The 12,453-nt window shown below is 39.9% G+C and overlaps 1 protein-coding gene across 3 annotated transcripts in view; it reads left to right on the top strand.

The window, feature by feature from the left end:
• col22a1 (collagen, type XXII, alpha 1) overlaps positions 1-12,329 on the top strand; it is a 100,102-nt gene extending 87,773 nt beyond the window's left edge. Inside the window, exons 56-65 of one of the 3 annotated variants that reach the window (XM_034891401.1) lie at positions 1,210-1,263; positions 1,428-1,481; positions 4,412-4,483; positions 4,583-4,618; positions 4,975-5,019; positions 8,245-8,424; positions 8,864-8,930; positions 9,038-9,220; positions 10,658-10,735; positions 11,061-12,329. In XM_034891401.1, the coding sequence (XP_034747292.1) occupies positions 1,210-1,263; positions 1,428-1,481; positions 4,412-4,483; positions 4,583-4,618; positions 4,975-5,019; positions 8,245-8,424; positions 8,864-8,930; positions 9,038-9,220; positions 10,658-10,735; positions 11,061-11,254 (963 nt within the window). In that variant the 3' untranslated portion in view covers positions 11,255-12,329. The remainder of the gene's footprint in view (positions 1-1,209; positions 1,264-1,427; positions 1,482-4,411; positions 4,484-4,582; positions 4,619-4,974; positions 5,020-8,244; positions 8,425-8,863; positions 8,931-9,037; positions 9,221-10,657; positions 10,736-11,060) is intronic. The other 2 variants (XM_034891402.1, XM_034891403.1) reach the window with 2 other exon arrangements.
• The last annotated feature ends 124 nt before the right edge of the window (positions 12,330-12,453 follow it).

The following is a 12,453-nucleotide window of genomic DNA, read 5'->3' as shown; positions in this document are numbered from 1 at the left end:
CTCTCTCTCTCTCTCTCTCTCTCTTTGCCCCTGCTTTTTAATCAATTCAGCAAATAAAAAATTAACCGAGGACAAAAGGGGGACACTTAGATCTTTGGTTGTCTGGACTGTGGTGGTAGGGCCGTAAGAGGACAATTAGCTCTAGATTAGAGACCTAAATACATTAGAGAAAGCTAAGTCAGAAAACCCCCCTGAAACAAAAAGTGAGCATAAACAGGATGTTGACAAGTGAGGGGGACGTGTCTCCCACATCCCCAGTGGAAATGTCACTCTTGTTTTATTTGCTGGCTTTGTATTTGTGTTTTTTGAAATGCATACAAATCAAAATTGTGAACACCAGAAGGTACCTTCAATCTGTAGTTCGGTCAATATTCATGCACACACACACACACACACACACACACACACACACACACACACACAAAAGCTGCAATAAAGTGACTTACAGATTACAGAGAAATAATTTTAAAATGCCTACCTTAGCTTTCCCTTGCATTCCCATGCATTTCCTGCATAAAAGTAATATACAGGTCCCTACAGCAAATATTTGTCTTCCCTGTAAAAATCCTATATGCCATTCTTTCTTATGCAGCATCCCTTCCTGGTTTAGTCACCCAGTCCCCAACAATAATCATTATTACTGCCTGGAACCAATCCTCCTTTGATTGAGGGAATGCAGCGACAACTACGGAGATTACAAAAGGTTTTGGACAGAATGCAACATTTCCAGCAGACCACAGCACCTTTAATCTTGTCTATACAATAATAAAAAGCAGGGTATCATGGCATCAAACGTGGCATCTTTATATCTTTTCAGATTTTATGGGAGTTGGATGTCATTTATCTTCTCCAGGTGCCAAACTCAAATCCCTCCCACGTACACATTTTAGGCCGCAGCCCATCTATTCCCAGATTTGTCTCGTAGCAGGATGTAACAATCTCCTTTAAACTCATCCTGTTTGCTTGCGAGGTTTGGAGACACAATGTTCTCACAGCCCATCTCCTAGAGTAAGAAATACCTAAACACTAAAAGCGGAGTTCACATTTAACTCAGTACTATGGTAAAGGTGGTTTTCCAATGACGATTAAAGGGATCAAGCTTGCAGTTTTCCTCAGCATGCTCTAAATATGAGATATGTATTAAATGTCTTTGTTTTGGAGCATATAAACGACCACATTAAACAGGCTATTTCTGTTTTGTTTTGGCAGGGCCCTATGGGACCTCCAGGCAGAGAAGGAATCAGTGGACCAAGTGGAGATTCGGTGAGTTATTTTCACTTGCAGGGGGGCTGTCTGATGCCAACGAAAGACAGACGCAGCACAGTGTCTTGCAGACAGACACAAAGTGGCACTCTCGTCGTTTCTCTTGCTGTCCTTCTCCATCAATTTTCCCAACCTGTCTTCTTTTTTTTCCTTTTGCATTCCAGGGCAAGCCAGGTGAACCAGGGCCGTCGGGAAAAGCAGGTCTACCTGGATCTCCTGTAAGTTATCTATTCCTACTTTCGTTTAGTTAATTTCTTTCACAGAACAATAGAAACCAATTACATTGAAGAAATACAAAAATACATGCGAGGGTGTGGTAGAAACCTGTAGCCACTTACATATTAACTATGACCAAAGTACATACAGCGGCTAGAAGAAGTCAACACACCCATGCTAAAGTTGATTAAAAAGAGGAATAAAAAAAAAAACATTTGGAATATCCAACCTTTTAAGGACACCAATTTTCTTTGAGAATGAATAATATATTGTAAATAAATAAATGTTCTTTCTTAAAATACAGGGGACATATGTATACACACCCCTATTTTAAAGGCCAGTTATTTCATGAATCAGGATACTATGCACCTGATGAAGTTCCCTTGGCCTTTGGAATTAGAATACGCATCATCACATACCCTTCACCATACCAAGAGATTGGCATGGATTTAGTTCAGTTAGCTTAATAGCTTGTTTAATTGGCATTGAGAGACGATTTTATGGAAAGTTCTCCATGCCTATGTATAGTGAAGGGTATGTGATGATTGGGGAGGGGGCACAAAGAACAGCATGGCACAAAGAACACGAGACGAGGAAAGCACAGACATTAAATACACAAGGTAACGAGGTAACGAGAGGCAGGTGACAAGAGGGCAGGGAAGCAGGTGGAGAACATCAGGTAATCACAAGAGAAGACACGGGAAGTAAAACTAAAGACAGGACGAGACAAAAACCAGACTTCAAAATAAAACAGGGAACAGAACCTACTCAGGGGAACACAATACCTGGGAGAAACAAGACACAAACACAAGACCAGGGAGGGAAAATGGAGAAGGAAAAGAAAACGGGATTAAAAAACCTAAACCATAACCCAAAGTCTGTCTAAGTCTAAGACATTTGGCGGAATTTCTGGCGGCACCGGATAAATCCTGGAAACGAAAATGTCGTTGATATAGACTGCTCGAAATGTAATTGAGAATACAGTTTAGTTGTATGAAAACTTGTAGGAGACAGAGGACACGGGGTTGAGCACAGGTAACATATAATTTCAAAAAGCTCTCCCAGTCCTCCTAAAGCTTTTGGAGCTCTTGTACACGATGTACTCTGTGTGCTAGTATTGTACTATACTTGTACTTAGGTCTTGTCTTCTCATGCCACTTTCTACTTCTACTCTGCTACATTTCAGGGGGAAATATTGTACTTTTACTCCGCTAGATTCATCTGACAGTTTTAGTTACTAGTTACTTTACTTTACATGATTACACCATTCAACACATTACTGTTTGGATTGTTTCCAGTTTCTAAAATGTGGGGATTGTTCTGGATTGTGTACTTCACTTTTAGTACTTTAAATACATTTTCCTGATGATACTTTCATGCTTTCATGGACGTTTACTTGCAACAGAGTATTTTTGACTGTGTGGCATTAGTACTTTTACCTAAGTAAAGGATCAGGTTTATCACGTCTTCCATCGCTAAGAGATAGTGAGTTCTGTGAGTGGGGAGAATGTCTAATTTGACAGCTTCCTATCATTTGCATCTGAACGTCTTCGCACATAAAAGTGTGAAATGGAATGAAGCGGCACACGGCTCCGTGGGCTGGTTTTCTTGGTAGGAGCACTAACTGTTGCTAAGTGGAGGGCAGATGATACACAACCCGCTTTCACAGAGGAGTGGAGGGTATCAGTCTGCAGAGGCAGCAGATTGTCAGGGATATAGCCCGGAGGAGAGAGGCTAGCAGGAGCCAGAGACACACAGGTCGGGAGAGGAGATGGAAAGGCAATTCAGTGCAGGGGCGAGAGAGAGAGAGAATCTTTTCAAGAATATAAATGACTTTCTTTTTGTTTTCAAATGATGGGGTTCAAATAAGCTACAGTTATTTTATATTTTTGTTGGCAACTAGACGTGCACAAATACATATTAGCATTCTAAGTGGCAGTAGAAAGCAATTTAATCCAAAAAATGAAGCAAAATGTTATCAGACGGCCACATTTGCCACTGTGTGAGAGAGAGAAAGAGAGAGCATGGCGCATGAGGGGAAAGAAGCAGAAGAGAGAGTGTATCTATTTAAGAATATAAAGTGGAAAGGACTGGTAAATAAAGAGAAAACCAAATGCATATTCTTGACCAATTTAAATAGCGCTTTTCTAGTCTTAACTTGGCAACTTGGGGTTCAGTGTCTTGCCCAAGGACACTTCAGCATGGGACTGCAGGGCCAGGGATTGAACCACCAACCTTCCGATTGGCATACAACCACTCCACCTCTGAGCCACAGCCACCCCAATAATGTGTGGATGTGTTAACAATGTAAGCGCACGGCGTAATGCGCACGGCACGTGCGTTTACGGCGTGTCCAAATCCACTTTTGCTTATTTTAAGGCCGAAAAAAAATTGAAATTGACAACTGCGTTGGTCTTAAATTAGCAAAGACGCTTTGGGTTTTAATTAGAACAGTTAAGAACAGAAAAAATGGCTTCACTGTACTTTAATGCAGCCTTTAAAACCAGGAAAATCACAACATTCACCATTATTACGACATACAAAATCTAGGACGGTTTCTAGTCTATTACAAAGTTGATATAATATTGATATATTGCCCAGTGCTAAGTGGAAATAAAAATGTTCTCTCAATTCTGAAAGCATTAATGAAGTCCTTCAATCTGTTGATGTTGTTGCCTTAAGTAGTTGTCAGGCCCACATGCCCCACCTGTCAATATGATTTTTAATCTCTTCACGCTGGCATCCCCCTCCGCAAGATTGGCGGGGGAGATTTTTATCCAGGGTAATGCTGCATGTTGATAAGAAGCGCAGCGAAATGTTAATCTCACTGAATCCTCAGTAATGAGCAAGGCTTTTTTTTTTTTAATACAAGTACAGTACGCCACGTGTGTGCTATGTGATGTAATGATGGGTTGTCTCTGTTGCCATACAGGGACTTAGAGGAGACAAGGGAGAAGCTGGCAACCCAGGATTACCAGGCTTCAGTGGGCCTAAAGGCCCCGCGGTGAGTGGTACATTTGACTTATTTTTGATTCAAAGATTAATTGCGGCGCACAAATATGTCCAGCTGTTGGGTAATGTTTACTTTTATCTTGGTTTCCAGGGTCCACCCGGTCCAGTTGGTCCAGAAGGAAAGCAGGTATAGGCACTTAATAAAACCAATGTGATTTTATGCATATAGATTTGTAGGTTATAGGTTCTAGTTCTGCCAAAACACGCACCTCCAGATTCAGGGATAGTGTTGTTTCCACAAGCAATTTGCACGTTCAATTTTCACAAATCACGTTCATCTTCACATTCTCTTATCCGTGTTCTTAGTTTAATGTGTGTGTGTATGTGTGTATGTGTGTGTGTGTGTGTGTGTGTGTGTGTGTGTGTTTAAGTTTGCACCACAGAGTAGCACTTTTAAGTTCATTGTATGTAAATACCATGACAATAAAAACAATTCTGATTGTGATTATTTGCTCACATCCACTGTTTGTGGTGTTTTTGTAGGGGATGCCTGGCAGAGTTGGTGATCGTGGCCTCAAAGGAGATAAGGTATGTAGTAGAGATGCAAACGGCGTTTAAATTGGGACCTGGCAGCTGGTTAAACACTCATTCTACCACCTCGCCAGATCCCAATCTTAAATTGAACACTTTAAAGTTCCTTTTAATATTTAGAAGTTACTTTTGGAAATCTACGTGAACCACATCGGCATTCATTTGATCCACTACACAGCAATTAAAGAACACACACTTTCAATGACTTTTCATCCAAACTAAATTATATAGATTGTAGAGATACTAAAAAGACTTCTGTAGAAGTTGAAGTATCAACTCAAGTTTTTTACTCAAGTAAAAGTGTTGGTTAAAGTAAAGTATAAAAGTAAAAGTAATGTAAGGTGAAAAAAATTATATTAATATGCTTTTTCAAATGAGACTGTACAGCAAGTTTTGGAAACAATTAGCTTGCGGTACTTGAGTGCGCAGAGCTTGCAGCGCATTGGAAAGGAGTTGTTTTTGCATCCAACCATTTGGAAACCTTCTTCCAGTTACATCCAGGGATGTAGAAGGGTTGGCTGGTCTTCCTGGTTCTCTTGAGTCTCTGCCACGGACATGTTCGTACTAGGATACACACTGTATGTCTGCTATTTCCTTGCTGGAGTGTGACGTGATTTTTGTCATGTGCAGGTGTAATGGATTGCTCACAAACCATTAGGGTCAGAATGGTATATGTTTTTACTTCTTATCCATCTACATCTACCATCTTTATCCGGACGGCGTGATTTATCTGGATAGGTTTTTGTGTTTTTTTAACGATGACAAAACGGAATGAAAACAAGCCAAACTGAAATAGAAGTAACGAGGCTATTTTTAAAATATAAGGGGTAGAAAGTACAGACAATTGCGTGAAAATATAAAGACTAGAAGTAAAAAATCTGCAGTAAAATAGTTATTCCAGTAAAGTATTGATACCCAAAATTTCTACTTAAGTAAGGCAATTAAGTATTTGTACTTCGTTACTTGACACCTCGGATTATGACTGGTGTGGAAACTACATGCCAAATTAACCAGAACACACAAGGCCAAATAGCCTCCTTAAGTTATTGTACGGCCGCTTGTTAACAAGCATTTAAAATTCAGTCCAATTGAAGCGATGCATATTCTTGAACTGAATGAGATGCACCCACACATCACGTGACATAGTTTTAATATTCCTATATATTTTGTCCCACTCCTCATCATCCATTGTAATACTCAGTTCCTTTTAACTGCTGGATGCAAATACAACTACGTTATTCAGATATAACAGAGCTGTAGGTAGAAAAGCTGTTACCTGGTTGACACCTCTGAGAGAAGCTAATGAGTCACAACTCAAATGGAAAAACACAGATATTAAACACACACTGCTACATTCAGAATTCATATCTGTGATATTCATCAAGGATTAATGTCCTCGACAGACTTTTATGAAACACATTAAAAAGTTTCTTTTATAATATTTATCTTGATGATTCTTATAATTCTCATATTTAGACTTGAGAACATATTTGACTGGGATTTTCTTACGGTGGCCCTGAGAGCGCAACTCAAGTTAATGTGTGCAATTTGACAAAACACAACCAAATAAAGACACAATCTTCACAAACCTGACCACAACATCATTTAGAAAAGAAAGATGCAAGTGAGAAAATACAACCAACAATACAAAGAGCGCCAGCGTTTTTACAGTAGATCCTTTATTAGATGGCTATAATGGAGAGATTACAGATGTTCCGTGGGCCAAATTCAAACTATTGACTTTTTCCTAGGTATAGGAGTTAGAACCGTGCACCCAGGACCTGTTACAGTAGTAGCCAAAGCTGCAAGACTTATCCCGGTGCAGTTTTGCCAAAATGTAAACAAATATGCCATAAACTAAGATTGTTTGGTATATTCATTAACAACTTTTTCACTAGATTTTTACAGGCAGAGCACCATGAAGCTCGACCAATATGTTGTTTTTTACTTCTGGATTGAAGCCTGGTACCTCGCCGGTTAAAAGTGGTAAAATGACCTGAAGTTAGGGGCCGTCTCAAAAGTGAATGCAAAATGGCATAAAGAGCTTTTCAGTTTTTTATCAACAGCTTTATTAATTATTACACAAACACATCTCGTCCTCCGACATTACTTCAGACTGACTTTCTTTCCTTTTTGATGCCGGGGTTCAACCAAGCTACAGTTGTTTTCCTATTTTTTTCTGTATTTGATGATTTGAAAAAGCAACGCATATAACACTGCACAGCAGTTGTTACATAGGCCGACATAAAAAAAATCTAAGTGGATAAAAACAATAAAATCCAAAGGCTTGTGGCCGGGTTTAGCTTAGTTGGTAAAGCGTGCACATACTGTATATACATGGAGGTATATTCCTCAACGCAAAGGTCCAGGGTTTGAGTGCCACCTGTGAGGATTTCCTCCATGTCTCCCCCCCACCCCCCTTCTCACATAGCTGTCCTTTCAATTAAAGGCGGAAATGCAAAAAAACAATAACCAAATGCTTATTTTCACTGTGGTCCTCTAGCCCAGTGCAATTGGTATTTAGGTACATGGTTAATTATAAAAGCCCGACAGGTCAAGGATTTTTAAGATCGATACAAATATTTGGTTAATAAAAAATCTGATATGCCAATAAAAAAGAACAAAACCTAAACAGATTTCCCTAACATTATTTGTGGTTCTCACTAAAATAATGATAATTTGTTTTATTGTTACAACAGAACAGAGGATCCTCAAAATACATTAAAGTTCTGATAACTAAAATGTATAAAAATACAAACTTTAGATATGAAACTTAAAGTCCTTTGAACAAAAACACAATAATAATTTTAAAAAATCAGTGTTGCCAACAGGGACATTGTAGAGCGCCCTCTGGTGGACAGACTATGCAACGCCAATGCTCATAACGTGGTTGACCGTCCGTTTTTATTAAATTTTTAAAATATGCAATTATCAAAATCATTTATATGTCATTATAAACGATTCTGATGAATCCGATATATTGGTTGGGCTCTAATAAATATACAGTATATTCTTAATCTTTATCAAAAAAATTAAAATATTATAGTATGATATTTGTGTACTGTTTGGCAGCTTAATGTACAGCTGTATGAATTAAAAGGATTATTGGCAGTAGAAAGCAATTTAATGCAAAAAATGAAGCAATCTAGCCAACATTTTACAGAGGAAAAAAAAACATTTTAATTTGAAGTCTGAATGTACAATTGCTGTCATCTAATCCAGGGAGACTCAGGTGTGAAGGGAGATAAAGGAACTTCAGGAGATCCAGGTATGCCTGGAAACCCTGGACCCCCCGGCAGAAAGGGCCACACAGGGATGATGGGCATGTCAGGACCACCAGGGGAAATAGGACCTCCCGGACCACAAGGAGTTTCAGGAAACCCCGGTCTCCCAGGCCAAAGGGTGAGTCATAAAAGTCCTCAAAGTATGGCAATATATTAATAATTATAGTGACATTGATATATTAGGCTAGATATCCTCTTAAGGATATCATATTATCCTGATATGACACATAAGTGTTGTCAATTCCTGGTTTTAAAGGCTACATTACATTACATACATGTTCTATTACTCACCTTTACCCACTTAGTTATTATATTCATGGTACTGACCACTATTTATTAACAATCTCATTGTGTAAATGTTTAGCAAAAGCACCAATAGTCAACCCACATAGCGCAATATCAACATTGATGTATTTTGGTCAAAAATATTGTGAAATTAGATTTTTACGCCCAGGCCTACCTGAAAGCTGTAATGTTGATGCCACAGGAACAAATACACAGAGGATTTAGATTCAGGCTTTAATAACGGAGTGAATGAGGAACATCTGTTTTCTCAGGGAGAGTCGGTATCACTGGAGCAGATGAGACGGCTCATCCAGGAGGAGCTGGCAAAGCAATTAGACGGTGAGGAGGCCATTTCTAGTAGCGTTAGTGGTCTTTCCCGTCAGCCTCATTAAGATCATTTAAACAGCGTCACATGAGATTGAATTCACTTTCTCTTTTGTGTCCAGCCAAAATGGCTTACCTCATGGCTCAGATGCAGCCAGCCCATGTGAAGAGTACAGCGGGACGTCCAGGACCTCCAGGCCCTCCAGGTAAGGACGGCAGTTCCGGACGACCTGGCCCCCCTGGAGAGCCCGGTATGCCTGGACAGAATGGGGGAGAAGGACCCAGGGGACCCATGGGCCCTAAAGGTAAGACATAGACTCATAGCTGTGTGCGGCCATCTGACAATAGGCATCCAAAATACAATGGTTAACTTATTAAAATTAGTTACATTACTTTACATCTATAATGACAGCAGGCCTACGCAAAATGGGTTAAAACATATAAAGAAGTGGCACATAAACAAACAGGCACATATGATGGCAATGATATTAAAGCAGTCCATGCAGTAAAGACAATACAAAGGAGACAAGAGAAAGGAGAAAAGTCTCAGAGGACATATTGAAAGCACATTCAAAACATAACGTAGGCAGGCAGCAGACATGTGACAGCAACAATGACTACGTCACATCAAACACACGTGCCATCTGACAGATTAATGTGTGCATTAATAGTTATAGGGCAGCCGTGTTTTAAGGTGGAGACGTTGTAAAGGTGGAATATGTACATGTAAATCTTTGATATTAGTGGGCAGTAAATTCCAGTTTTGTAATGCCGTAACAGAAAAGGATAATTGGCCAAATGGGCTTTTTCTGAATGGAATTAGAAGGTCACCTCGTGCCTCATGAGTTCAAAAGAGGATAGGAGCAGTGTTATGCTAAATTTTGTTGAGAGCAGAAGGAACATTTGTGCTCAAATGTAATTATGTGTGTGTGTAATTATGAATTGGAAAGTAATCTCTTGAATTTTTAAAAAGACATCTGGGGCACGTTTTAGGTAAATTTAAAGGAATAGATGATTAGTCTTTCATTGAGATCCCCATTAGCTGCTAACAATGTAGCAGCTACTCTTTCTGGGCTCCACATAAAACAACCACAATATGTACAGTACATTAAAATGCCAAACATACAATTGTAGATGCATTTAAAAGAAGACATTCAGTACAAGTAAAAGAATATCACTTTGTGTACATGTTTCGTAAATTATTGTCAAATAGAATAACATCAGTGGTGTTAAAGGTCCCATGACATGGTGCTTGGCTTAAATGTAGCAGACGTTCATTAATATCCAAACGTTATGCCCTACAGCTTTAAGGAAAAGTATGTACGTTTTGTCAGGAAAATGTACTTAAAGTAAAAGTATGCAATTAATGGCAAGATGGAGGGTGGGGTGTGTGGCCTTGACCATATGCCACTTTGCTCATTTGAAAGCCATGATGTCTCTCTCTCTCATGGTCGGACCAAATTCTCTGGGCGGGCAAAGCAGAGAAAGGGGGGGGGGGGGTAACCTTACTTCTAATGACCTCATAAGGAGCAAGATTCCAGATTGGTCCATCTGAGCTTTCATTTTCTCAAAGGCAGAGCTGGATACCCAGGGCTCGGTTTACGCCTATCACCATTTCTAGCCACTGGGGGACCAGAGGCATGCTGGAGGAACTCATATTAATGTTAAAAAAAAACTCATAAAGTGAAATTTCCATTTTTCAAGGAATCACAGTGACTCTTTTGTTTCCCCGTTCCTACCAGGTGACAAAGGAACAAGAGGAGAAAAGGGAGAACCTGGTATCGGCGAAAGAGGAGAGAAGGGACCGTCTGGCCCGATAGGTAACAACCAGTCTCATAATTACTGCATCCATTCATTTATTGTTATTCCTATGTATGTGTGAAATACTCTGTGTGTATATGTGTTTGTTGTGTTACGGTTGTCTTGCTACTGGATGCCTGAAATTTTCTAAGGGATAAATAAAGTATCTATCTATCTATCTCTCTTTCTATCTATCTATCTATCTATCTATCTATCTATCTATCTATCTATCTATCTATCTATCTATCTATCTATCTATCTATCTATCTATCCATCCATCCATTCATCCTATTGAGTTGGTTTCCCCTAATCCAGAGCCCCTGACTGTTCCTCTTTCTATTATAGGTCCGGCGGGTCTCCCCGGTTACGGTAAAGACGGTAGCCCGGGACAAGCCGGCGCCCAGGGAGAGCCAGGAAACCCCGGCCCCCACGGTCAGCCCGGACCTCCAGGCCCAACTGGCCAATGTGACCCCACCCAGTGTGCCTACTATGCCAGCCTGGCACAGAGACCCCACACCAAAAATGTTAAAGGGACTTAAGACCCCAAAGCAACATACAAAGAGCTTGGAAGTCCAGCTGTATTTATGAACTTGGTCTGAATCAAGAACTTTTAACTTTGTCGAGATAACCTCAGTATGGAGGGCTGAAGCAATATGTGCTGCCGGTCAGATTCTTTGTTCTGTTTTGGGTTTTGTTGTAAGAAGCTTGGGATGGTTGGGGGATTAAGCACCGGAGGGAATCTTTTTCAGATTATACATTGGGTAAAGAGGGCAGCTAAAGTTTTTTTTTTTTTTTTTTTTTTTACTCATTTGCATGCGTCCTGTAAAATAAACTGTGTATAGGAAGATTAGAGGGAATATGCAACTCCCTGCTCCTAAACCCTCCCATCGGGACGGAGGATTTGGGAGTCTGATGCTGTTTCCTCTCATAAGTAATTATTGCCAAAATTCGGCTAGGCCTTTTTTCTCAAAGGAATATGTCTGTACACATGCTTTTTTTGTTTTTTTCTCCCTCTGTCTCACACCATTTTGCATCAATTCACAATCACAGCCCACAGTATCCTATGTCAAGCAAGAAATGTCAGTTACTGCTCACTGAATTGCTGGGAAATTTTGGTACTTGCTCAGTCAGGGGGAATTACCGTATTTTCTGGAGTATAAGTCATATCAGTCAAAAACTGCGCCACGAAGAGGAAATAACAATATTTAAGTCGTACTGGACAATAAATCGCATTTATTTCGAAATTTATTTCACAAAATCCAACACCAAGAACAGACATTTAATCTGGAAAGGCAAATTATTCAACTAGACAATAGTACACAGAACAACAGGCTGAATAGGTTTGTTAAGGGAACACATTAACAATTATTCAGCTGCACAGTAGCATAAAAGAACATACCTGGGAGGCTGTCTAGGCTAAATTAACACACCACATCAGCGATTCCATCAAGCAAGTTACCGGTAAGCAAGTTCACCAAGCTTCGGAACCCATTCCACATCACTGAGTCCGTTGAACTCTTCATCCTCTGTGTCACTATTGCGGCATACAGTTGTCACAAGCCTAAAACGCCCTCTTGTGGCTGCTTGGTTCATGTCAGTCAGTATGAATTAACATTTAAAAAAACATGTTCAACTATATATATGTTTTTTTTAAATAAATTCCAGGACCAGCCAAACTCAATGTGACTTTTAGTGCAGAAAATACAGTATCTGTTTCACGGGGGGGGGGGGGGGGGGG

The sequence above is a fragment of the Etheostoma cragini genome, chromosome 14, assembly GCF_013103735.1.
Source record: "Etheostoma cragini isolate CJK2018 chromosome 14, CSU_Ecrag_1.0, whole genome shotgun sequence".
NCBI lineage: Eukaryota > Metazoa > Chordata > Actinopteri > Perciformes > Percidae > Etheostoma > Etheostoma cragini.
The sequence above is the reverse complement of the archived record's forward strand: the minus strand, read 5'-3'. Positions and strand labels throughout refer to the sequence as shown.